The sequence below is a fragment of the Trichoderma virens genome, assembly GCF_000170995.1.
Source record: "Trichoderma virens Gv29-8 chromosome Unknown TRIVIscaffold_81, whole genome shotgun sequence".
Taxonomy (NCBI): Eukaryota; Fungi; Ascomycota; class Sordariomycetes; order Hypocreales; family Hypocreaceae; genus Trichoderma; species Trichoderma virens.
The window spans coordinates 614,914-641,779 of record NW_014013668.1 but is presented as its reverse complement, the minus strand read 5'-3'; the positions used below and the strand labels follow the sequence as shown (position 1 = coordinate 641,779).

The 26,866-nt window shown below is 46.2% G+C and overlaps 6 protein-coding genes across 6 annotated transcripts; 5 read left to right on the top strand and 1 right to left on the bottom strand.

Annotated features, from left to right (window-relative positions):
• Positions 1-2,937: 2,937 nt before the first annotated feature.
• On the top strand, positions 2,938-5,927 carry TRIVIDRAFT_83336 (glycosyltransferase family 4 protein; the record flags this gene model as incomplete). Its single annotated transcript, XM_014098892.1, has 9 exons — positions 2,938-3,187; positions 3,325-3,710; positions 3,780-4,060; positions 4,129-4,331; positions 4,385-4,641; positions 4,692-4,801; positions 4,860-4,924; positions 5,005-5,066; positions 5,127-5,927. The coding sequence occupies 9 exons, from the start codon at positions 3,080-3,082 to the stop codon at positions 5,710-5,712; spliced, it is 2,058 nt and encodes a 685-aa protein (XP_013954367.1).
• A 1,866-nt stretch (positions 5,928-7,793) lies between these two features.
• On the bottom strand, positions 7,794-14,495 carry TRIVIDRAFT_224342 (putative non-ribosomal peptide synthetase SirP; the record flags this gene model as incomplete). Its single annotated transcript, XM_014098891.1, has 4 exons — positions 7,794-10,262; positions 10,339-10,595; positions 10,681-10,782; positions 10,868-14,495. 4 exons carry the CDS (start codon positions 14,493-14,495, stop codon positions 7,794-7,796), a joined length of 6,456 nt encoding a protein of 2,151 aa, XP_013954366.1.
• A 743-nt stretch (positions 14,496-15,238) lies between these two features.
• Positions 15,239-17,102, top strand: TRIVIDRAFT_48199 (uncharacterized protein; the record flags this gene model as incomplete). The annotated part of the gene is made up of 4 exons (XM_014098890.1): positions 15,239-15,430; positions 15,490-15,565; positions 15,633-15,943; positions 16,014-17,102. The coding sequence occupies 4 exons, from the start codon at positions 15,239-15,241 to the stop codon at positions 17,100-17,102; spliced, it is 1,668 nt and encodes a 555-aa protein (XP_013954365.1).
• Positions 17,103-17,970: 868 nt separating this feature from the next.
• On the top strand, positions 17,971-19,401 carry TRIVIDRAFT_48261 (uncharacterized protein; the record flags this gene model as incomplete). Its single annotated transcript, XM_014098889.1, has 4 exons — positions 17,971-18,226; positions 18,296-18,782; positions 18,846-19,151; positions 19,221-19,401. The coding sequence occupies 4 exons, from the start codon at positions 17,971-17,973 to the stop codon at positions 19,399-19,401; spliced, it is 1,230 nt and encodes a 409-aa protein (XP_013954364.1).
• A 1,052-nt stretch (positions 19,402-20,453) lies between these two features.
• TRIVIDRAFT_47944 (uncharacterized protein) lies at positions 20,454-22,702 on the top strand (the record flags this gene model as incomplete). Its single annotated transcript, XM_014098888.1, has 8 exons — positions 20,454-20,730; positions 20,789-21,028; positions 21,091-21,186; positions 21,259-21,515; positions 21,590-21,683; positions 21,746-22,057; positions 22,124-22,376; positions 22,435-22,702. 8 exons carry the CDS (start codon positions 20,454-20,456, stop codon positions 22,700-22,702), a joined length of 1,797 nt encoding a protein of 598 aa, XP_013954363.1.
• Positions 22,703-25,496: 2,794 nt separating this feature from the next.
• On the top strand, positions 25,497-26,676 carry TRIVIDRAFT_193136 (uncharacterized protein; the record flags this gene model as incomplete). Its single annotated transcript, XM_014098887.1, has 5 exons — positions 25,497-25,648; positions 25,713-25,985; positions 26,044-26,184; positions 26,242-26,443; positions 26,635-26,676. The coding sequence occupies 5 exons, from the start codon at positions 25,497-25,499 to the stop codon at positions 26,674-26,676; spliced, it is 810 nt and encodes a 269-aa protein (XP_013954362.1).
• Positions 26,677-26,866: the final 190 nt, after the last annotated feature.

Below are 26,866 nucleotides of genomic sequence, written 5' to 3'. Positions count from 1 at the left end.
TACACGCATATAGAAGAGCAGATTGTCTGACTTTTGGTCCTTATGTTTGATGTGCATGCCAGCCCATGTAGTTACCATTGCAATTCCTCACTGCTCTCGAATCGTCATATCTAAATTTTGACAGTGGGCTAGTCCTCTGGGATTTGGAGTGGCCGTCATTTCTTTGTAGACGAATTTTGAGATAGACTGCTCTTCGCCTGCTCAACTGACACATTGCTTTCGCTATAGCAGGTGCAGTTACATCCAGCGCTAAACCAGTCCATATCTACGCTCATCCTGATACTCTGCCTCGAAAGCACTTAATATTATGGGACTGTCTTTCTATTCGCAGGATAGGGCTTTTCTGTTAGTCAATAGGATGCTGGTGGATCACTGCCTTAGTGTCATTTCGTCCGTATTAATTACGATCGCCGTGAGCTTTGTGCTCTTTGCGTCGGCGGTTTCAACATCCTTTTTCTTTACTACGGGCACAGAGCTCCAATGGCTCAATGTGTCTCTCGCTGGCGATTCATCTTCATAGGCAACGCTATCATGTGGGTGGATATCCTGCTTTTTAGTTTCTTGTTCTAACTCATGGCAGCTGGTATCTTTCAACTGCCATTAGATCAAGTGTCCAACATTGCTCTAGATGTTTTGAAGCAGCCGACTTCATTAAATATCAAGCAAACTGCCCGGCTTTGATCATTTTAGAATATCAGATGCCAGATATAGGCATCTATATCCATAAAATTTCGAATGTATCGAGGAGGCCGACGAGTAGGCCGAGTCCAAGGATTAGAGTGGATTTTATACTTTCAAAGCCTTTACTAGCGAGGCTGCTTGCGATTTCGGAAAACATCAACAGTCTAGTGGACAATTGTGCAGCTTTAGATGAGCCAATTCACTAGCCATGGCTACCCAAAAATGCGTCGCTTCACGGCTTTGAGGATTTGTTTGGAGAAGATAAAAGACACTACAAAACTTCAAAGGATCCACTAAAATTTGGAAAATCGATGACGAATTGCTTCTGCCTCTACGTGGAATTCTAGACAACGTTCCCATCCGACACGTTTTGTTAATCAAACTTGAGAGTACATGGAAAGACGACCTCCCTCTGAGGAAAGATGGTTATATATGAGACGTCTTGTTCTGTCGTTCCAAAACTCATTGTTGCCAATCGAGGCACAGAAGAGATTATCCTCCCTTAGTTCAACAGCAAAGCACCCCACGGATGACTTCAATGATGGCTTTGGCCATGAAGCGGGCACGCCACGCAGTGGTATCAATGCGAATAACGCATTCACCACGAGCACCTACACACTAAAAAGTTTAGTAGGAACCCATAATGCAGTCGGTAACGATGAGATATGACGAACAAGATCATCTTACGCCAATGATGAGATTCACCGATCCACTCGATTGGTGGGAGCTGGAGGGTGAGGCAGCCAAACTTGATCCGGTAAGTCTAGCTGATGTAAATTACTACGACATGCCTGAAGTTGCCGCAGAAGACTACCTATGAGGTATTTTTGCATTGGCTACGAAGAATAAAGGAGAGTGTTTTCCTGTTCCACCTGACGAACTCAAGTTATCACGACTTTGGCATTCCGGCAGACGAAAAATATGTCCCATTGGCAGGCGTAATAGGCTACGTTGATCGCTGTTTGAACAGAATACGTCGGATATGAGATGAACAGGGCGCAGCAAGCGAGACTCTTGAGGTGGCTGTTGCAAACTATCATGTGCCGCTAGTTATATCACATCCTATACTGCCACATATCAATATCGATGACCCGGTCTCCTCCATCCAAATCCTTCCCAACATCTTGGATATTCTCCTAGAAACTAAATCACTTTCGGCATCTAAAGCATAGGTCGCTCATGATATGGTCCGAAATTACAAAGGTCAATCCCTGTTGCGACCGTTGCAAAAGTTCCCAGAAACAACCGGATACAGCGGCTGGTAGCTCACGGTGATGAACCTAGGTGGCTCAATAATTGCAGTTCGGGATGCTCGCCAACCTAATTGGATAATTGATTGTCCCTGTATTTGACAACTACGAATGGAGATTCATCGACCTAGAAACCGATCCCATGATCAGGCTCTGCTGCTATCATATGACTATAAAACCAATTTGCGAAGCGTGGAGGCAAAATTCGGATTTGATGCGGCGATGTGGGTGGAAGAAGCTGCTACTTGTTACGGGTTGGTGGACTGACGAGAACTACAAGCGCTGGCGTTACATAGGATGACTACAACCAATATGTAGATGAGACAATTATTCCATGTTTGTGAAATTAGTTCATCGGCTGTGTGCGATTTCTCAGTGATTGAGTAATGATTAATTGAAGCAAGTAATTAATTGAGTCCAAGTTTACTTATAAATACTACCAAAGCATTCATGGTAATGTGATGCCGCCCATGCGGTATCATGCTATGTGCATCACATGTTGAGATGCAGGTCTCTAAGCCTCGGATCTGCTTACACATACCAAACTCGCCACAGCCGGCTGTTTCAGTTCACATTCGTATATCTTTGCGTCCTATATCAGATGCAATTATACAAAGCTGAACCTGTACTCCGTAGAGTCACCTTGAACGAGCGTTGTAGGTCGTCCCTTGTGGCGTTACCCCAAGGGATAAAGTTCATCGCCGCGTTAAGTTTGTATCTCGTCCTAAAAAAAATATAGTCGTGGCTCTAAAAAGAGTTTATTTGGTGAAAACATGGAGGCACCCGATTGTCCGTTGATGTTTGATGTCATAATGATGCCACTACAAGATCTGTGTACCTTCATTCAGCGATCCTTCGGCGCAGCACTCGATCTCATCGCGCCATCTCCAAATGCTCAGCTGTGACATGCCATGCCACGCCACCGAGGTCATTCATTACGTTTGTAGATTTGGGTATAAATACGCATCTTTTCCCAAAATTCAATTGCGATTTAACGCCTGCTATTTTTAGTTGACCTTAATTGAAACAAGCCCCATAACACCACAGGCCTGAGCGCACATCTTGAAAACAGGCCTCAGATCATAATCTACTATTCTGTAACTTATCAAGCATCCCATTTATAAGTCCCATGGTTATTAAATCTCAAGATGAGCAATGAGCCAGGTCAAGAGTTTCACGCCAGCGCTTCGCTTCGTCGGAAGTCGCAAGCTGAAAAGCTGGTCGAGAAAGAAGGATGCTTCGGCCTTAGTCTGACTGTTAGTCTTCGCCCTTCTCTTCATGCTCTCATCATCACATTTTCTTGGAGGGTGTTGAAAAGAATATTTGATGAACAAAAAAAAAATTGCAAAAATGAACCATTTATTTTTCATCGGCTAATAATCTTTTTTTGTAGCCCATCTTTATGGGAATATCGGCCATATCATCCGGGTACAAGGGGTACATGGTTTCCTTTGCCGTTCGCGATGCTACGTACCTAATTGATTTTGCCATAAAAAATGTGACAGCACCAGAAGGCACAAATAATCGCGATTTTCTCGCAGACTACATTATCAAGTCAATCAGATGGTACGAGCACACAACTTTCGTCAAAGTCGTAGGCGCCGGCCTTCCTCATGCATTGCAGACGATGAGCCCAACGCTCTGCTCTCGTCTTTGGCTGGAACTGGACATCGTCCCCATTGTTATTCAGCAACCTCATGAGCACACAGAGAGGATAAGTCTCTGGCTTAGCAAACGAGTGGATGAACAAGCTGATTCAATGGCACGAAAATGTATCATGTAAGTTGTGATATATCATTAATGATTCGCCTGGTTAAACGTATTCAAGTAAATAATTGACTCTTCTAGGAATTTCGGTCCCTCATTGGCTCCTCTTTTGCATGTTGCATGGCGTGGTATTGTGGAGGTCGATGCCTCATTTCAAGCTCCGCTTATCTCGGTTGAGGATTATAAAACGACATGCAATTCTTCGACCTGGGAAGCAGTGATGCATTATGCAAAGAATTTACGAAAGCGTAAGACCAAAATTGCGTTCTTCAGCAGCACTCCTCAAGGTGGTGGCGTAGCATTGATGAGGCACGCGCTCGTGAGATTCTCTCGCGTAATAGGAGTAGATCTCCGTTGGTACGGTATGTCAATCACCCCCGTTGGCACCGATATTTGTTGCGCACGTTCAGATACGAATGATGAACCATAGTCCCAAAACCTCATCCAGGGGTGTTTCGCATAACCAAGGATATCCATAATACGCTTCAAGGGGTGAGCCCCGATGGTAAATACATTTCTGCAGATGAGAAGAATGCGATAGTGGATTGGATTACCGACAACGGTAAACGGTACTGGTTCTCTGATGGTGGACCTCTTTGCCGACCAGATAAAGGCGGCGCCGACATAATCATTGTAAGTGTCAGCCGCCAGCTTGACTTATTTGGTATTAACTTGGATATATCTAGATTGATGATCCCCAAATGCCTTGTCTCATTCCCCTTATTAAGAAGCTGACGCCATCTCGGCCAGTATTTTACAGATCGCACATCCAAATCCGAACGGACTTGATCAAAGTCGCTGGCTCTCCTCAGGCAGATATTTGGGACTTCCTCTGGCAAAATATCAAGGAAGCCGACTTATTCATTAGCCACCCAATTCCTTCTTTTGTGCCCCATAATGTGCCCAAAGAGAAGGTGTTGTACATGCCTGCAACGACCGATTGGTATGTAAAGAATATCATAAAGTAAACGAATCACACTAACACTATGTCAGGCTCGATGGCTTAAACAAACCGATGGAAATCTGGGATACTGGATACTATGGCCACTTGTACAACGTTAAATGCCGCTCAGAGCGGATGACAGAGCTGCAATGGCCAAGAAGTGAGTGAACATGGTTAATCCAACAGTAACTGGCATTATGTATTAAATCACACATTAGGGAGATATATTATTCAAGTATCCCGCTTCGATCCCGCGAAGGGCATACCGACGGTTGTTGACGCGGTAAGTATGACCAGCAGCATGAGGCCCAAGCAGCTTTTGGTATCTTCCTGAACTAACAATGCCCGGCTGTTGCCGTTTAGTACGCCTGCTTTCGAGAGCAGCTTGAAAAGCACGGAGGGGTCGGAATCCCTCAACTGGTCATGTACGTTTTCCCTCTGTCAACCATGTTCTGTAAATAAGTACTAATTTCGTCCAAATAAAGTTGTGGCAACGCATCTGTTGATGACCCCGATGGTGTCGCCATTTATGATCAAGTCATGACGCAGCTAGAAACACAGTATCCCCACCTCATAGGCGATGTGAGCGTCATGCGTTTGGATCCATGCGATCAGTTACTGAACTGTCTCATGGCAAACGCTCACGTTGTCCTTCAGCTTTCCACGTATGAGGGTTTCGAAGTCAAGGTCTCTGAGGCACTCCATGCTGGTCGCCCTGTCATTGCTACCTTTGCTGGCGGGATACCCCTGCAAGTGAAAGACAAAATCGACGGATTTCTTGTCCAGCCAGGCGATTGGAAGGCAGTCGCTGGCCATTTGATGGAATTATTTACGGATCTCAAGTTGCACGAGCGAATGTCACAAGCTGCAAAAACCGGTGTTTCGTGCGAAGTTGGAACTGTTGGAAATGCCCTATCTTGGTATTACCTAGCTACGAAATGGGCACAGAAAGGGCCGAAGCTTGAATTACTTGGGAATCAACAATGGGTTAATGATATGGCTCGAAGCGAAGCTGGTCAGCCATATGCGGAGGGTGAAAATCGCTTACCGCGCAGCTTCACTCAGTTATAATCGCAAAGTATACAAGTGAGGTAGATGGGTGGTTTTTTTTTTTTTTAAGGAAATGACCTATCCGCTTATTCGAACTTTGAAGCCGATATTGGATCCCGTCCGCACATTCATCTTTCTCATGTAATTCCTTTGAGGTTGATGTAGAGTGAAGATGCTACATCCATATGCTCCGTACATATATGTATGTATGCATAAATCGATGCAACATAACCCCCACTTACTTTCCGAAGCCCCTGTGCAAGAAATGAATGTCAGACCAACACCGGCTAAGGCCGCCTTCGTAAGCACTGGCGTGTCTGGCATAGCGAGTTGAAGCTGGATTAGCACCAAAAGTCCCCGAGCGCGAATTTCACCCAACGCTTAATCTCCAGCGCGCCACCGGGTATTCCATTTGTTAATTCGTTGCCATGACCATCAGGATATAGTCATGGAAGTATCAGTCAGTCCGCAGCGCAGGCGACTTCGATCCGCCTGCGACCTCTGTCATGCGTCCAAAGTTCGGTGCACAGGAGGACAGCCTTGCAAAAAGTGTTGCAACTCGTACGTGAGAGATCTGCAAGCCCGTGATAATGTCTTCCTAAAGGCTCAAATGGAAGCTGACGATAAACGATTCAATATTTAGCAATCACCCATGTACATACAGTTACATGGCAAAGTTGGGGAAACCAAAAGGCAGCCGGAATAAAAGAACGCTCGAAAGATTAAGCCTCGCTATCGAAGGCGGCGGAAATTCTATCATTAATGAGCCTACTGAAGCTTCAGCATCCAAGGCTTTTCAATGCGACTGGCCAATAATCCTAAGCGCTCAGCAAGATCACCAGGAGAAAGGCATAGCAGCGACAACAATGTCGCCATCCCCTGATGCTGATGCTTCTGTACCAACAATCTTGCCTATCACAGCACCTTCATGCACTGCATGCACACCTATAATGAACGATCCCAGCCCAGATCTAAGCATAGAGCTAAGCAGTATCTTGGATTTGGACATGCCACTATTTTTCTCTGCGCAGTCTCCAGTGGGTAAAGAGCATCAAACCACGCCAGGTAGGACTTTCTATTCCAGGCTGGAGATATACATGTATAATAACTAATCCAGATTGCCTTGATGTTTTCTTCACTGGCAATTCTAACGATGATCCTGTCAGCAATGGTCAAGATGGTGACTTGAACGCAAGGCGTCGACCTCAAGCTGATGTTTGCGATGGCCCAGCGGTAAACGGATCACCACCATCATTGATACCACACAGCAGCTCGATTTCTTCAAATTCCCCTCCTGGTTTTTATGAAAGATCTAACCAAGTTCCACATATGAGAGGGGGGCAGAAAGAAGCATCGTTGCCATTGGCCAATTGCACTTGCTTGAAAATGCTAACAGGAATGCAATGCTCTCTCAAAGGGATAGAGCGCAAACAAGGAAATCGACGTCTTGACATTATTTTATCTATGGCCACAATGATTCTTGACTGCTCAAGTCGTGCTCTAGCCTGCGATCCCTGCTTGCTGGACGGCCAGGTACTTATGCTGATCATGATCTTGTTGCAAACAGTTTTCAACTGGGCCATCGTGAATTGCAACAATGCGAAAAGCCTCGAGGCTCATAAGCCGCCCTCCATCAATTTCGGCACATGGAATTTGTCAGAGGACGAAAGCACAGCTATTCAGTTATTGCTAGTTAATCGCATTATGGCAAAAAGCAGGTCCACAATTAACATAATCCGTCAGCGCATTGAAGAAATTTCGTCAATGGAGGCTGAGCACCGTTACCAGCCTATAGATTCCCAATTGTTGTATTTAATGTCAAAGAGAGTGTTAGATGCTCTAGCCGAAGTTAGAAGGCATGGAAAAGAAATGGGTACATGTTATGACTGATGCAGTATTCTAAATATACATCACTACATATTTTTAAGTGTTTCTACATCTACGAGAGATAAAGTGATGCTGTAAGGGCGATGATATGTTGTGAATACCGGTATATATTTCCCATGATTTATGAATAGCATCATTATTTGAGTGTCAAAGTTGAATATTGGTCAACATTGTATTTACGCTCAATGGTTTATCATAGCCTGAATTACTTTACCTCACTGGAACATCCAAGCAATCTCTCCTAACGAAGGTCCACTGAGTATATTGGACAAATCTCCACGTAGCCCTTTCTCACTTAATATATAGTGAAGCCGAAGTGCGGTTATAGGTGTTCCTCCCAGGTCATAGAGTGTTGTCTCAGGTGCAATATCTTCTGTATTTATACCCAATGCTTCAGAGACCGCATGGCGAACCTCGTTAATCCTATTTTCATATGTCGGAATAGCTGTCAATGGATTGCATTCCTTCAATTGGTTGAATGAGGAAAGAATTTCGGCAGGTGCTGAACCAGATGTAAGGCCTTTGATAGCAGTAGGAATGAAGGACACTATCGCCGCCATCTGAAGCGGAGAGAAAGCACTGGCATTGTACTCGATGCCGCAGTGCAATCCTTCGTCTTGCTCGCTGAATTCTAGCTGCAAAGTGAACTTGGCTCCTCGCGCTCGAATATGTTTGCTCGATACTTGAGTTCCAGGTATCTTGAGTGAGTGCTCCAGTGCATCCGACTGCCAGTGATAAATCACCACGACATCAAAGAGAGATCCCCGATCCTTTGCCAATTGTAAGATCTCAGAGTATGGTATTTGATTCTCGACTGAAAGATTGACCTCCGAAACAATATCATTGATAAGCATAGCAGAGTCTGCCATGTTACTGACATTGAGCTTTATGCACACTGGCAGTCGGTCGAGAAGGAGGCCCATAATGTTCGCCGTTCCAGGCTCGTCTCGATTCAAATAAGGTATGCCAAAAACAAATTCGCTATTGCCGAACACTGCGAAAATGGTGAGCGCAGCTGCAGCCAGGGCCATACGCTGTGAAAATCCGGCACCATCCGTAGTTGGGATGAGGATGGATTCATAGCAGGGTATCTCGTGGCCGAGGCTACGAAGGTCCCGTTTGCTTAATAGCGGAACTGCCTCTATGCTTCTAACACGATCATACCAGAATTGCTTCTTCGCTAATTTCGTCGGTGTCGCGGCAAGCGAGCTGTTTTTAGCAAGCCACTGCGACCATTCAATGTAAGTGCCTTTATGAGTGCTTCCATTACCATTCCGCCCATTGCAAATGGCACCATTGACTGCTGCTATGTATCTTTGGCTAATAGATTGCAACAAAATTGCAAGTGATGCCTTATCTGTAATGATGTGATGCGTAATCAGTATGAGTGACGTCTTTGCTGTGAAATGTTCATCTTCTTCCTTGCAGATAATTGACCTGATGAGTTGATCACGGGCAAGATCAAAAGGTTTATCTATCAAAGTCTGTAGGCTCTTGGTATCGAGAGATTCTCCTGTGAAAACAAGTGGCGGGGTGACCTCATCGCTAACTAATCGGTATATAGACCCTTCTTTGAGGACGTAGCGGGCTCGAAGAATTGGGTTTTCTCGGATTACAGAAGTCAGGCAGTCGTTTAATAATTTAATGTTGACATCACCTTTGATGACGAATTGGAATGCTGTGTTGAAAAGCGACTCTGTGCGAGACATAGTGTGCCAGAGGAATAGTTCTTCTTCCAGCTGTGATGGAACTTGGGCGGCGGTTATATTCAGCGGGGCGGATAGACTGGATAGGAACGCCTGGAATGTAGTAAATCCGTCTTCTTGTTCATCATGAGCTGCATGTCTATCGATTCCCCTTGCAAGATTTGATAATACTGTCTCTCTGATGAGGAGTGGCACAGGAGTGTAATGACCCGTAGACTCAGAGATTAGCTGAGCTGCCCTAATAGCTAATAGAGAGTTTCCACCGATGGCCAAGAAATCATCATCTCGAGAAATCTTTTTCCCCATATGATTGTCCTGAAAGTTGAGAATATTTCTCCAGATTTCTTCAATCATCCTTTCCGTCGGTGTTGACGGCGCATCTCCTTGGTCTTGGCTTTCAGTAGCCAGTACCCGAAGTGCTTTACGGTCAATTTTGAGATTAGACGATTGGGGCAAAGATTCCATCGCAATTATTTGTGCAGGGCAAGCGTACGCCGGTAGGATTTCTTTGAGCTTTCGTCCAGCTGCATAAATATTAACGGTACTTGGTGTGACAAAAGCGACAATACGAACGCGGTCGACGACAATTGCAGCGCTTCGTATGGAAGCATCCGTACGCATAAGGGCGCGCTCCACTTCTTCCATTTCGATTCGGAATCCCCGAACTTTGACTTGATTGTCAATTCGTCCCACATAGGCCAACTTCATATCTTGTGTCCAATAACCTAGATCGCCCGTTCTATACATGACTTTGCCAGGGGAGAATGGATTTGGAAGAAATACGTTTGTAGTTTCGGATTGTAGATTCCAGTAGCCATGAGTAATCTGCTCTCCAGAGACATAAATTTCTCCTGGAACTCCAACGGCGACTAGACACTGATGGTGGTCTAAAAGGTAGATATCCAGGTTGGGGACGGCATTACCAATAGTAACTTGCTCGCCAGGGAGAAGCTCAGCCCAAGTTGAGATAGGTCCACACTTTCACCAGCAGTCAGTATTGTCAATCAACTCCTCTGCAATAAGAACATTTAAAACATGATTGGCCGTGGCTCACCTCGCCTGGTCCATAAAAGTTAAACAACCTCTTGTGTGACCACATATCTGCGAGGCTCTGGGGAACAGGTTCCCCAGCAAGTCCAATTGTATCGAGATTTGGGTACTCTTCTGGCGATAAGGCCACTAGCAGCGATGGAGTAGAATAGGTTGCATCTACACGCCTGAGGTGTCCCAAAGGATCGCTCGGGTCCTTTAAAACTAGTGTGCCGCCGTAGGATAGGGCGCCGAATAGTTCAACCAGTACCACATCAAAGCCTATCCGACAAAGGATAGAACACATTGTGTCAGCGAGAGCTTTTACGTTGCGGGAAAAAGTATCACTAGGGCATGTTTCACTCACCAAGAGCGTAGACTTGAGCATGCCGGCGACCAGGCCCGGAGAAAAGGCGATTAGGCTCATGGTCAATGACCATAAGAAGACTGTGATTATGCAAAGCAACACCTATAGATGGAGTTAATGCCATTTTCTTAAGTCAAGTAGATGTTTGTCTAAAGAAAAAAAAAAAAGAAAGAAAAAAGTATTATACCTTTTGGAATACCAGTGCTTCCAGATGTAAAAACAAGATAGATGACATCCTTGGGCTTTGAGATGGTCTCAAGTGAGAATGCTGGTGCTTTGCAAGACGCAAGAAATTCGTCAGAAACAATGATACAGCGTTCTTCGATATCCTGAAGCGCTCGCACGCAATCTTGATTGGCGGCGATAAAAGTGGTGGCACCGCTTTGTTCCATTATGACTTCGATCCGCGCTGTTGGAAGGTTAACATCTATAGGACAGCAGATGCAGCCTGCTTTAAGAACTGATAAAATGGCCACAACCCAATGAAGGGACCCATCAGCGAGAATACCAACAACATCTCCAGGTTTTACCATGGAACGAAGATGATTGGCTAGCCTATTTGCAGATTCATCCAATTCTCGGTAAGTCATTGAATCATGGGGTGACTCCAAAGCTGGCAAATCTGGCCACTTCGCCGCGGCAGCTTCAAAAGCGTCCTTGACTGTATCATAACCTTGATAGCTGCCCCCTCTCTCTCGTGGCGGATTTAAGAGCGCTTTTCTCTCATCTCCAATAATAATTTCGTTTCGAACGTGTTGTATTAGTGTATTATCGGAATCGAGTAGCCCCTTGATTGCATGTTTAAAATGATTGAGAAGGCCAGCGATGCTCCACTCGGTATATAGCGAGCTATCGTACAGAATGCGAGCCCGGAGACTGCCATCGCTTTCATCCTCAAGCAACAGAGTTATACCAAATTCCATCATGTCTTCTCGTTCAATTTTCCATGGGTCTGGGAGCGTCTCACAAAACACCGACGGTGACGGGAGATCATATTCGGCGACCACAATTGTCTGGAAGGCATTGGCTATCCTGTCTGATGGTATTTTGGCCAGTGCATTGTCAGCGCACCACTGAAACTCAAGCATCTGTAGCAGCTGGCTTTGAGCCACCGAAAGCATGTCAGCCACAGATTGATTTTCTTTAAACTCGAGGGGAAACGGGCATGTGTTGAGCAGCGGGCCAACGGCTCGATCAGCTCCTGATGCATCGATATTCCTTCCAGAAAACACCACACCGAATGTCACTCGGTCAGAAATGCTATAATTTGATAATACCAATCCCCATGCTACATATATAGCCGCCGCCGGTGTAATACGTCGAAGGCGACCTTTGGTCTCCAGTTCTTTTGATCCAAATCCAAGGTTAACTTGCAGACTCTTGGACCAGTCAGCCACTGGGTTGTTGGGCGGCGGTTTCGGAAGTCTCAGCTTCGGTTGCTCCAAGCCGTCTTTTAGATGCCTTTCCCAGAATTCGTTTCCCTGGGGGTCTTGCTGCAGCCGGGTTTGAGCCAGAGCAATATCGATGAATTGTGGGGGTTCTGGGAGTAGCTTGCCATCCAATGCTAAACGGAGCTCTTCTAGAATGATACTGAATGACCAGCCATCCACTAAACTATGATGCATCAGTGCTAAGAAAGTAGAAGCAACATTGGGAACTGTGATCAAGCGGTATACCGAAATGGGGATGAATGTGTCTCCATGCTCCAAGTAGGAGATCCTCTTGCGTATTTCTTGGGAGTGGATCCGAATCACACGTTCTAACTGATCACCAGTTGTTTCTTCATTGCTCCAGTCAAGTTCGAGATTTGGCTGTACATGTTGCGTTTGATTCTTGAGATCGAAGGCCGTGCAAAAGATCAAATGTCTCTCAATTACCCGTCGCCATGCGGATTGAAGCACTTCCCCGCTAAATGTGCTGCCTTCATGCGGGAGAGAGATCCGCAGTAGCATGTAACTCGTGGCAGGATCCCTAAGTCCTGTTCGAATCATCTTAGTCTGGAGGGACGTCATCGGTGCTGTACTTGGAATCGGCCTGCGCTCTAAACTATGACCCTCTTCTTCATTCGCATCAAGTTCTCCCATAGCATCATGAATAGAAGATAGATTTGGAAGATCAAAAAGTGGCCCAAGTTGCATATGAAATCCTTTTGTACGTAGAAAAGATAACACTTTCAATGCCGCCAGGGAATTTCCACCCAACTCTGTAAAGGAGCGATTGTCGTTAATGTTTGAAAGCGGTAGAGATATAGCAAACGAAAGCGCAGCTTTCAATACGTCCATTTTTGAGCCATGACTAAATGCCACATGTAGTGAATTGCCGTCAATCATTCGTGGGATTTCGATATCCAACAATGCTTGTAAGGCGCGGTTGTCGACTTTATCATTGGTAGTAAGCGGAAGGAATTCCACGGAGCGAATAAGATCCGGGATAATGAAGGAATCGTATTTCTCAATCAAGATCTTCCGCAGCGCGACTCCATCAATGTCTTTGGGCGTAACAAAGCCCACAAGACGGCCTTGATACATGAAAGCCGTAGCGGCCATGACCTTTGGGTGACTGCATAACATGGGAATAACTTGTCCATCAAGACTCACAAGGAATCCACGGTTCTTAACAATGCTGTCTTTACGGCCGGCAAATTCTAGCCCGTGGTCCGTCAATCGCGCAAAATCTCCAGTGCGATAGATCCTTTCGCCTTGCCAGTAAACAAACTTTTCCGCTGTGAGCGATTCATTCTTGTAGTACCCTCTTGCAAGGCCTGGTCCCGCGATGCAAATCTCCCCATAGTGAGACTCCACTTCCCCATCAAGTAATATTACACGGCTGTTTGACATTGGATGCCCTAAAGTGATTGGCTTATCTGGGTGAAGCTGAGCCACGAGTGAGGCAAAAGTAGTTTCTGTAGGCCCGTAGAAGTTATATATGGGAGAAGTTGGTAAAGATGCTGCCCACTTGCGAACAAGTGAAGTGGGTGGTGCTTCTCCTCCAATCATGATGGCTCGCAGATTAGAGTAGCTTGCTGGGTCTTGAATTGTGGCCAATACTGAAGGAGTACAGGCCATGATTGTACAGAGTGTTGCAGTATACAAGAAATCAGCTGGAGTAGCGATCCTCAGCTCCGCACCATTACACAATGCTGATGCGATAACAGCCGTACAGGCATCGAAGGCGGGAGAAAAGATTAAAATAACTACATCAGCTGGAGTCGCACTCAAGTTGAATGGTGTTTTATCCCCCCCTTGCTGTACATAATTAAGGACGGCGCTGTGAGGAATCATAACCCCCTTTGGTGTAGATGTCGTGCCCGACGTAAAAATTATAAAGACAAGATCACTTGGATCGATTTGTTTCCAGGGGCGATCGAGTTCATTGTCCCAGTGTCGCTCGGTGGTCGGTGCAAAAGCACGCTCGATTTCCTTCAGCGAAATTTGCTCATATCCGAGATATTCGTTTGTGCTAGTATTCAAAATAACACGGGCAGACACTCGATCCAGCGTTGATATGACGCGATCTTTGCTCCAGGATTCCACATCTATGGGTACGTACAAAGCACCTGCTTTGAGAGCACCCAGGAAGCAAATTACCATTTCGGGGCTTCTCTGGGCCAGAACAGGAATTTTATCGCCAGAATTGATTCCCTTTTGAGACAGGAGCCATGCAATATGGGATGTGGCATGGTCGAGTTCGGCGTATGTAATTCTTCGTTCTCCAAAAGAAATGGCAATATGTTCAGGCTGCTTCTGTGCCCATTCTTCAATGAGATCACATATAGTTCTGGGCTCTTTGCGAACCCTTTCAACAGTAATCGCCATCTTTGGAATCCCTTTTGAAGCTGCAGTGGCGGCTGATGTTAGAGGTATTAAATCAGGATCGTAAAGAAAGATCAGACGAGATGTATTCTGCTATCTTCAATTCGAATAGTCAACGTTCATATCTCAAATGCAAAATCTTCAGTTATTATCAGGAGATGTGTGTAAAATAGACAAATTCGTGTCATCATGATATACTTATGGGATACTGGAGAGTAAGCTGACCGTGCTATTCTACTCCTCTCCACAAGCGCTGAGCTTATAGCGCCAAACTCATTCGTCCGCTGCTATGAGTGGCGACTTATAAAGAATTTATGATCAAATAATTAGATGTTAAGGTAATCCACATGGTTAGTTTACACTTGTGTTGAAACAGAGCTCTCTTGAAGATCATTACAGGGTACGTCCAGATGAGACTCGGCTCATATCGGCCTATAAACGTAAGTGGTCTCGGTGACGGTGAATATTTGGCCTTTGCACTTTTTCCGCGTGCATGGTGCGGTCTCGGTCCATAAAGCTATGGAGACTAATGTACCTAGAACCAACAACATCTCTTCCCTCGAGAGCCATATTCACTGGTCTCTCGGCACATATCGAATTTATAGCAAACTTATTTATTTACAGGTCGAGTTCAAGGTGAACACGTCCAATATGGAAAACCGATTCGTCTACCATTTTCTTTCTCATAGATTTCATTGCTCTTTGACTCTCCTGTTATATATTTTCCCTTGAATAACTACACAACGATGCCCAGTGGAAAAGCAGAGGCGTCTCTTGCACAAGAACTTTTCGTTATTCGCGGCGAGCATGCAGCAACTAATCACTCACCAAATGTTGAATGGAAAATCTCGAATCGCACACTGTTGGTCTTCATTACCATCTTACTTTTGACTCTCATGGTTGCTTTGGACAGTACCTCGATTGGTGTGGCATTGCCAGTTAGTCGAATTGAGCCTTGGTAGTGTACAAATTTAGCTGACCAAGAATGAATGTGCAGACGATTTCGAGGGCGCTTCATAGTTCAGGCATCGAGACGTTTTGGGCTGGTACTGGATTTTTGCTGTGTGCAACAGGTAGGGTATCCTCCGTCTAGCATCGTCTGTATCACTCGGCAGAGCTAACCAGCGTGGCAATACGCAGTCTTCCAGCCAAATTTTGTTTCTTTTTCCACCATCTTTGGCCGTCGATCTCTCTTCATCATCGGCATAGTCTTCTTTTTCGTTGGGGCTGTGGTGGCAGGTGTATCGAAGAATGTTACTCAGCTACTAGTTGGCCGATGCATACAAGGTGTCGGAGGCGGAGGCATTTCGGCCATTACCGAAGTTCTCATCGCTGACTTGGTACCGATGAGGTATCGAGGTCAGTATTACGGCCTCATGAATGCTATGTGGAGCGTGGGATCTGTCTGTGGCCCTATCATTGGAGGCGCTTTTGCAGGCAGTGCGTCATGGGTAAGAACCATACAAACCAATACAACTTGCATGTCTAGGGGTAGCTGACATTCACGGTGTCAAACTATAGCGGTGGATATTCTACATCAATTTCCCCTTCGTCGGCGTCGGACTTATTTGCGTTGTAGTGTTCATGAACCTCCACTTCGTCCCGACGTCACTTTCTGACAAGCTTCGTCAAATTGACTACATCGGCTCCCTCATCTTCATCGTCAGCACGACAGCATTCCTCATTCCCTTGACGTGGGGTGGCGTGGCATACAGTTGGCACTCATGGAGAACACTAGTCCCTCTCATTATGGGTATCACGGGGTGTGGCGTATTTGTTGTTTATGAATCGTACTTTGCCCGAGCCCCCATCATTCCGATCGATCTCTTCAAGAACCTCACTGCTAGCGTCTCGTTTGTCAGCGCTGGGCTCTCGGGCCTGCTTGTTTGGTGCATTGTCTACTATATGCCATTGTATTTCCAGGCTGTGAAAGAATACAGTCCCGTCTTGACCGGGGTGTGCATCTTCCCCCAAACGTTCACTGTCGCACCCGCAGGTGCGATAGCTGGCATGGCCATAACAAAGACTGGCAAATATCGATGGGCAATTTGGTCGGGGTGGGCTCTTGCGACTCTGGGGTTGGGCCTGCTTTGTATTCTGGAGGTCGGAACCAGCGTCCCAGGTTGGATCTTTCTGAACCTGGTCTCTGGCATCGGCCTTGGATTCCTCTTCCCTTCTGTGGCTTCAGCAATACAGGCGGCTACTGATCCAGAGCATGTCCCCATGGCCTTGGCTATGTTTAGCTTCTTCAGATCTCTTGGCCAGGCTGTTGGGGTAGCCATTGGGGGGGTGATATTCCAAAATCGGATGGTCACAAACCTCCTCAACTATCCAAATCTTGCGCCAAACGCCACGGCTTATGGTGCCGACGCCGCCGGCTTGGTCGATATCATCAAGTCCATGTCCGATGGCCAGGACAAGCGTGACCTTCAACAAGCCTTTGTTGATAGCCTGCGCATAGTTTGGGCAGTGTGCTGCGCACTTGCTGGTATTGGGCTTCTCTTGAGTCTGCTCAACCAAAAGTATAGCATTGATCGACAACTCGATAGTGATCAGGGAATCATTGAAAAGCATCAGTTTCGTCCTCATACGGAGAGCACGGAAGCTTGATATCACACTGCTCCAATCAGACTTAATTGGAATAAGCTTCTGTCTCCGCCAAGATCCACCTACAACAAGCGATTCAACGCTTGGTACATCTTCCGTAGTATAGTGGTCAGTATGCAAGCTTGTCACGCTTGAGACCCGGGTTCAATTCCCGGCGGGAGAGTGTCAAACACTTTAATTTTTTACAATTTTCTTTTCTTTTTGTATCATCCTTCATTTCATCCTTCTCATTTGATCTTCTAGTATCGAATGAAATATAGTGGCTGCATGTAAGCAAGCAATGCATCATGCAGTTCTCCGCACCTATGTCGACATCAAACCGCTGTGGGCCCCTGGGATCTCATCAGTAATGAGGCATTCTGCATGTGCAAATGGAAGGATGTCAGGAGCTTCTAATCTGTTGCGGGGGTCCTTAAGGAAGCACGGAGTACATAGCCAGTGTTGGTATCTAGGAATCAAACAATTGGACAAAGTTGATTGGTTCGTTCTCAGTGATCAACCACTCTGCGAATGTCGCTAGCAGCAGGCGCAGATATGCTCCAACCGATTGCGAGTCCTTGGCTGCTAATGGCGACATGGATGCAGGTGATTTTCGGCTTAGGTAACAAGATCAGTATCCTATCATGAGAGACCAAGCTTCCCCAACCTTCATGACGACATCCAGAGAACAGGTGTTGGCCATAATATTTAGCCGATGGCGGAGTGGTGATTTGTCAAGCCGAACCACGTACCGATGTGAACAAACAGAATAAATTGGGTACACGCGCGAGCAAACCGTTGTCTTTCTTCATAGGTCGCTTCCACGAGGCATTTCAGGATATCCTGTAATTGAGTAGTTTCAAGTCTGCTGCGAAAGATAACTTAATTCAATATGGCCGCCGCCGCAGTTCAAATTCCTAGACAGCCGGACATTTCATATGCCCCCAACTATGACAACTACCTCGACCGCATCAAGCGACGCCAAGAGAACGAGAAGCTGGACAAGTCTCTTCCCGAAGGCTTTCCTGCCAAGCTTGAGTCTGATCTTGTCTGGGATGGCAGAGACTTGGCAGAGACATACGATTGGAACTACGTTTTAACCGAGAGCAATATTGCTGAGGTGGACCAAGCTCTTCGTCACTTCAAGTGTAAGCCCCCTAGACTGTCTCCTGATATATGAAATCATGGTCGGTTATACTCACACCGCAAACTACCAGCACTGAATTTGAGCCTGGGCTACGTTACTCCAGAGACATTTCCTCTGCCCAAACTTCATGACAGACTACGGGAAATCTCAAAAGAAGTTCACCTAGGCCATGGTTTCAAGGTCGTCAAGGGAGTGCCAGTTGATAACTACACTCGTGAGGAGAATGTCATCATCTATGCCGGCATTGCATCTCACATTGCCCCAATCCGCGGCCGCCAGGATCACCAATTCGATGGAAAGCCAGCCGATGTTGTTCTCGCACATATCAAGGATCTCACCCAGGAGATTGATCCCCACAAAATCGGAGCGCCAGCATATACAGCTGACAAGCAAGTTTTCCACACTGACGCTGGAGATGTGATAGCTCTTTTCGCTCTGGGGGAGCCTGAAGAGGGCGGTCAGAGCTTCTTGTCGAGCAGTTGGCATGTTTACAATGAGCTCGCAGCAACACGGCCCGATCTCATCCGGACTTTGGCTGAACCTTGGGTAGTCGACGAGTAAGTGGCAGAAACAAGAGCCTTGCGATATGTAGGCATTAGGGTTAATTAATTCTTTGTCAGGTTCGGAAAGCGTGGTAGGACTCATACTGTGCGACCTCTTCTATACTTCCAGCCCGCTACCGAGGACACTCCTCAGCGCCTCATTATTCAATACGCACGACGCACCTTCACCGGTTATTGGGGCCTTCCTCGATCAGCTGATATTCCTCCAATTACCGAAGCCCAGGCTGAAGCACTGGATGCTTTGCACTTTACAGCCGAAAAGTACCGCGCGGCACTCGACTTCCACAAGGGCGACATTCAGTTTGCCAACAACTTGAGCATCTTCCATGCTCGTGAGAAATTTCGGGATTCTCCAGAGAAAAGGTGAGTGTGTTCGGTATACGAATGACGGTTTTTCAGTCTACAGTTCTACTAACGGTATCTCGACAACAGGCGCCACCTCATCCGTCTTTGGCTACGTGACCCCGAACTGGCTTGGAAGACGCCCGAACCACTGAATGATATATGGGACAGGGTTTACAAGGACGTTAAGCCGGAAAACTCCATCTTTCCACTAGAGCCTAGAGTTCGCAGTGCAAGCGACGGAAAGCCTAATGAGGGCAAGTACCAGTAAACTACGTAAACCCATAGACACAGGGAGGTTGGTTCGGAGAGACACCCCACAGACAGTAGTTCATCCAGAAGAGGAGCAGCTACACTAGATTCATATTTGAAGATTGTTACAAAGGCGGGCTATCATATCTCCACTGGTGTATCGGCTTCACCTAATTACATGCAGCTGCATTTACCCTTGCTAGATCGCCAATGGGACACAGATAAGCTCATATTATGCTACATCATCCTAAAAGGGCACTTCAAACTGGTGCAGCTCTTAAATCGTAGCACTTAAGATGGACCCCAACCCCATCATGCCCACCGGCTTAGTTGGAGTTGCACATGCATCCATGTCCGTCCAACTCGCATGACCCGGACGCCAGTCTGGCGAGTCAAGGCCTGAATATCCTGGTACCACATCACATCACAATTACGAATATGGCGACATGGCAAAATGTGACCTATCTTCTTTCTTGGAAGCCTTCTCGGGCAGAGCAATGTGATTTTGATGGCGATTTCAATATCGTGCTCTCCACGATGAATGAGCCCATTCCTCCACAAATATGCCGACTCCACGAGGCTGCTTATGATTAAGAGATTGGTGTAATGTGAGACAGGGCGGCAAAGGCACCACATGGACACCTGTCGCCTAATGGTAGTAGACAAAGGTTCGTAGTTAAGCAACCGTCGATAGGCGACTTTAGCGATTAATTACAGCCGTTTTGATTGCGTTATTGCTGCCTTGTATCGTCGCCATCAATAGTATTGCATCCACCAGACGGGGATCCGCGGTGCCAAGCTTTTTCCATAATGATTGGCAGAGGGTGTAGATCATCTTTGTGTAGCATCCCTAGCGAAGGACCGGGATTGTGTTGTGCTCAAAAGCAATCAAAGCCCACACATATCTCAGTCGAACTCATTTAAGCTTCTCACCGGTGCATCGTCTTGCTGATTAGCATATACCAGGCTTCGTAGCCGATCTTCTAACGCTGAATGTTACCCTCCAACATTACCTTCGCCCATCACCAGATATAATAACTAGTTGCTTGCGTTTTTGGACACTTCTGTACTATGCCTTCCTTCTGGCGGCGTCCCTTCCGCAGCAATGAAGAGCCTCAAGCTGCTGAAGTGGAAGAGCGTGGATCATCAGACAGCGATCCCTCTGAGCTCGTCGTTGGAGATACCTATTATATCGCAGGCAAGGCCGCCAACAACAAAGACACATCTTATCAAGATGCCTCTGGTGCTCCCGTGGAAGAATCATCGCCCCTGGGATATGATGTTGGACCCATGACGATTTTGTTCCTCAACGTGAGCAAGATGATTGGCACAGGCATCTTTTCAACTCGTCAGTAAACGACTCCTTCCATGGCTCTATGGTAATTGACCTACTTATACGATGACAGCTTCGACGATTCTTGCCGGGACAGGCAGCATTGGACTAAGTTTAATATGGTGGGCTCTTGGCTTCTTGACATCGATTACAGCGTTTGCCGTGTATCTCGAATTTACTGCCTACTTTCCTTCGCGATCTGGCGCTGAGGTGGTGTATCTCGAACAAGCGTTCCCAAGGCCACGCTGGCTGTTCTCAACCGCATTTGCTTTTCAGTCTGTTATTCTATCATTTAGCAGCGCAAACTCATATGGTAAGTGATTGGTCAACATGACTGCGTGAGCGGGCAACATTTAACATTGTACTTCTCACTAGTTTTGGCTCAATATCTTTTCAAAATGACGGATTATACCCCCACAGATTGGCAAATAAAGGGAGTAGCCATAGCTGGTTATACTGTCGCCCTCCTCGGTATGTCTTCCTTGACTAGAAAAAAAAGCAATATGAAAAAAAAAAATATGTAACGCTCATACAATGGTCTAGTCGTTATCTTACACAATAGATTTGCATATCACCTGGCAAACGCAATCGGCTTTGTCAAAATCGCTACACTGGTATTCATTTCGATAACCGGATTCGTAGTTCTCGGAGGACATACTCGCGTTGAGAACCCGACAGCCAATTTCCATAATTCTTTCGAAGGGAAAGCTACCGCATATGGAATAACGAATGGCTTGTACAAAATCATTTTTTCTTATGCAGGATTCGAAAATGCTTTCAATGTTGTAAATGAGGTCAAGGTAAGCTTAAGACAACGACTTCTTATAGAAATGGGATTACTTTGCATTGCTTTGCTTCTGACATGTCTCAATAGAACCCTGTCAAGCACATTCGACGTCAAGGCTACATTGCTATCTGGTCTGTCAGCATTCTTTACATACTCACCGTCATCGCTTATTATGCTGCTGGTAAGTTCATAATATCACCATACTGAACTACATGTAACTCTACTAACTGTGCTTCATTTCAGTCCCGAAGCAAGACATCATCAAGGGCAAGCTGACCGTTGCCAATCTTTTTTTTGTAAACGTGTTTGGAAATAGCAAGCAGGTCAAGGCCCTCAACTTCCTAATTGCAATCAGCGCTTTCGGCAATCTGGTGGCAGTCTTAATCGGGACCTCGAGAATCATTCGCGAATGTGGTCGGCAGGGCGTACTCCCATGGACAAAGTTCTGGGTCTCAACGTATCCTCTTGGTACCGCCCTCGGCCCGTATCTCTTCAAATACGGCATCACGCTTATCATGATCCTGGCCCCTCCTGCTGGCGATGCTTTTAATTTCGGTATGTGCCAGGATTTTGTGCCGATTCCCATCATTGTCGCCGTTTTGTCACTAACCAAGCTCACAGTCAGCGACCTTCGCATTTACCCTGGCTCTTTCTTCGACTTCTTGATGAGTGTCGGTCTCCTCATCGTGAGACGCAGACGGAAAGCTCTCAATCTACCAAGGCCTGCCTTCAAAGCCTGGGATGTCGTTATTTGGTTTAGCATCCTGAAAAATCTCTATCTCCTTATTATGCCCTGGTATCCTCCAGCTGGAGGCGCAACTGGTGGTGACGTAAGTTTTTGGTATGCTACATATGTAGTTGCTTCGATTGGCATGTAAGTTACGGGGCCTGAACAAAATGACGAACAGAAATCGGTTACTAATTTTTTATAGTCTGTTGGCTTGTGTCGCTTATTATTGGCTTTGGATTCACGGTATTCCTTATTTCCGAGGCTATAAGATCCGAGAAGAGGTTATTACTCTTGATGATGGGTCAAAAAGTCACCGATTGGTCAAGGTGCCAAATTCTGAAGTTGAAGAGTGGGATAAGACACATGATCACGCTGGGCGGATCATTGCTGAGGCTGCCGAAGTGAGTGACAAGACAGCTGACAATGTTTTGGTGGTCGGAAAGGACAGCGCCGTATCCAGCACAAAATGAGGTCGCATACTATCAAATACTGAAACTTATTCGTCGATTATCTTACCTACCAACATCTCCCCAGTGCTATGAACCACGTGAAGTGAAAATTACTTGATTATTTGCCTCTATAATTTCCGGGTTCCTGCAGGGAGAGCTACCCCCACCGACTCTATAATATCGGAGGCCGCATCTCTCAAGACGGTATCCCATTTTCCTCACGACGCTCTCTAACTAGGCGGGCAATACTTTTTTTATTTTCTTTAGGCCGCAAAACGATTATAGTCCTGGGTACATACACATATCCGATCTCAGCCGGACGTACGTACAAAGGTTGTTGCCTCGATGTTACAAATTCTCACCGCCGCTGCAGCCACAATTCCCCCTTGCTTCAAATACGCAAATGCCAGGGAGAGATAAGAAGTCTTGGCAATTCTGTCATTATGAGAATATGAATCTCACGCTTGATTCATGGGAATATCACGCCTTTCTCAGTCTACAGCCAATAAACAATCGCGCCTGTGCTCATAGTCATGAATACAGATTTTAAATGACTCTTCCACCAGAAAAATGAATTTTGCCACTTGACTGAATTAAAAAGAATATGTGTAGTTTTATGATTGCCTCCCTTGTGCGACGGCGACCATGACCAGCTGCAGGGCTATCGGACAATGTGGCAGTGGCAGTGCTATCATGGATATTCGTCATCTCAAGAGTATGACAAGAGGTGTGTTATCACAAGTTTGCATATAATTGAGGTGCTGCTTACTCGCAACATAAATCTCAACAGATTATCCATCAGCTGCTGAACACCCTGTGGTTTGCTTGCGTTGACCCGACCGGTCTCTTTCATTTGGGTAGGCTGTCTAAATTGTTGACCAGTTTCTTTTTTGCGATTTTATCAACATCATGATGTATTATTATCTCAAGAATTCATCGAAAGAGTGACAAACTGTGTAGCAAAACGAGAGGCACGAAACTCTGCCAATCTCACGGGCAGATGGACGGCCAAGTCTACGCTAATGATATCTCCATCAGGCTTTATACATCAACAAATCTCATATCTCAAGTGGATCAAAAAGCCATGCCGTACAAATAAGCTTAAAAAGATGGAGTAGGTCAATCTCGTTCGGATCTTAATCCAACGGAGACGGCCTAATCTCCAGTAGAGACGCATCCAGGCCCCCAATGAACACACCATTAAAATATTAGGCGCCTTGGTATTTCAGCCGCTACGCTAATCATGGCGAATGAAACCGGGTACGAATACTGCCAAGCGATCCCATTGCTTACTGGGTGCTCTTCTTTCCGTAATATTCTCGGAACCCAGTTACATCTACCCTCCTTGCGAGCTGAGGTTCCAGGCCGTTTGGTACATCAGCTATTTCCAACTTGTGCTCATCGCGTCTTGGCGCCAACGTTGGCCATGCAAGCTGCAAACAGGGATGTGGCTATGAGTAGCAATTCTCGTACCCCTGCCTCGGATACCGAAATGACGGCCTGGCAAACAGGCTACGAAAAGTATCCAAGTCACAAACAAGGCTGCAGGATGTGATATATTCCCCATGCTTGGAGAGACAAGTGGCCGTTTATTAAGAAATCCAATTTAGCTCGGCTGTATGCCATCTGTCATCATGCAAGTTCTCGAGTTGTGTAGCACGGGACTTGCAGAATCATCATGGGCTCGTGTGTGAGCGCGCCAAGAATAGGACTGCAATCAACAAGGCGGCTGTGAAGCATGGGTATCGGTAGGGCAAATACACGAGCTGTCACTACCCAAGGGATTGGTTTCAGACTAGGCAGGGTGGCGGCAATGTGTGACACCAGAAAGCAAAGTGTGTTTATCAGCCGCTCATCCAACACCGCTTCTCAACGGCAAGGTTTCATAAACATAACGAAGATCACATCCATCCATCTACTATAGCAGCTATATAGCACGCATAATCCTAAGCCAGTATCTCAAAGCATTTATTTTGTCAGTCGAGAAGTAAAATGAAAGGGCAGATAATCTTTAAAAGATATTCACGATTCTTGAGATGACTCAACTCCATCAGCTTCATAAAACCGTAACTTTGCAAGAAAATTGTGTTCCACTTCACTGCTATCATTTGCTTAATACATGTGCTATCCCGTGGCTCCGTCTCTCCGTTCCCGTTCCCGGTCCTGGAAGGCAGTGTTCGCCACACGGGTAAACTTGTTGAGATGACGAATGAGTTGCAAGCATTCTACCACAAATGCCAAATGCTGTATGCTACTAGGTCAAGTCTTTTTGCAGCCCCCAGGCCCAGAAAAGCGGCACACATCTCCTTCATCCCAGGCATTTACTCCGGAGAGGTTGGGGGCCTGAAAGCGCAGATCATCAGTCGGCACCGCCTCGTAACAGCAACTGAGTGACCATGTACCTCGCTGTTTGCATGTAATTCTCTTTTGTTCTATATTAGTCCACATGCCTTAGCCGTCGCTTATCACTGAGGGTCGGTGTGACCATGACCTGAATCCCGTTGGTTCTACCCGAAAAAAAGAGGTGCGTTTATGCATGGAGTGATTAGCAGCTAACTCCCAGAATGGAAATGTAACCAAGAGGCCGATGATTTAGAGCAAGATGTATAGATAAAGAGCGGACGCCCAAGCTGCTTTGCCTTGGTGCATACATCATCATGGTCTATTTCCACCTATTGTTGATACAATCAGTTTTTGGATAACATTGAAGAGGAGAAAGACCATATTCCCGGCCATATTCTCTTTTATACCAACTTTTCTACCCTCTTCTCCGCCGCACAGTTCTACTTACTCTGCTTTGGATAGAATAGAAGCCATGGCCAAAACGTTTATAAGAGATGAGGAACTTTGCAGGCGGTATGCGCAGTTTGCATCCGAGCTGGACCGGTGGCACTTCAAGATCATCTACTGGTTCATGTTCGTGCTTAATCTTGTGATCCTGTTCATTGCATCTTGGACATACACAAAGTACGTCGTCCCCTTTTGCCCTTTGAGCAGAAATGAGAAGTGGACTGACTCGATCCTGTCGTAGAAGCCAGGAAGCGAATGAGCAGCTTAGTCACGAGCCACAGAGGCGATCAAGGAGTCTAGTCAAGTACATGCTGATGTGCCTTGGCTGTGTTCTATTTTCAGCCGCATTGGTTGTTATGGAAGCCTTTGCTCTCTTGGCTCTGCAATTCTGCGATGGGGAGAATCTGATTTCCCTATACTGGTCTACTTGGACCATGATCCAGGTTGGATCCCTGATCGCAATGATGGGCATCATCCTTGCCATGGCACATTCGTTGCGAAACAGGAGACATCCGTAAGACTGTTGACCCTAAGCACTAGAAGCACTGCAAAAAGCTAATCATTTATTTCAGACCGTGGGCTCTTGCTTTGGGAACGCCGGTTCTCGTCATCGCCGGTTTGTTGCATCTCATCCACGATTGCACAAAGAAGCGGGTCAATAAGATTAAAAACGGTTCCATCATGAAGAGCAGCGCTCCTTCTATGAGTGAAGTGTAAGTCCATGTGCATCTTGTTGGTTAACTCTTGCTCACACCCATCATCAACTACAGGAATACAATCCAAGGGAACCCGGAAGACGATCTGGAGAATTCGATCTTGGGCGAGTTCATTGGATTCACAGTGGAAGGCGGTCCAATTGTCCGCTTCAACGATTCTATGCCACTGAATCTCAACCCCGACTACGGATTCGAAGTTTTGGGATACTGCGATGGCACTCGACCAGTAGTGGCATATCAAAAGGGCTCCATCCAGGTCCTACCCGCTGCGGACAGGGACAAACAAAGCACGCAGAAAGAATCTCGGCCGCCGCAGGAAGAGAAAGGGGCGCAAGAGTCTCGGCCGGGGGGGACTTGTAGTGGCACATGATGCTCGGTTTGAGCTTTTGCAGCATGGAGGAATGGGAATATTTACATGTATCTGTTGTGTGCGGCTTTGATGTGTAGTGCCACTATGAATTGTTTCTTGATGGGTGGGCGAGGCCCTAATTATGGAGGACAGTAGATGAATTTGATATCCATGAAAAGTTTGGAGGCGATGGAATTACTCCTTGCGCATATCCCTTAGAGTTGGCGTCTTCTTTGCAGCGTGCAAATACATGTACCTACCACATACGATTGAAGCTGCACTGGCCTAATCGATAGGAATAAAGGCTTCAATGGAGGGGTCGTTTTCTTA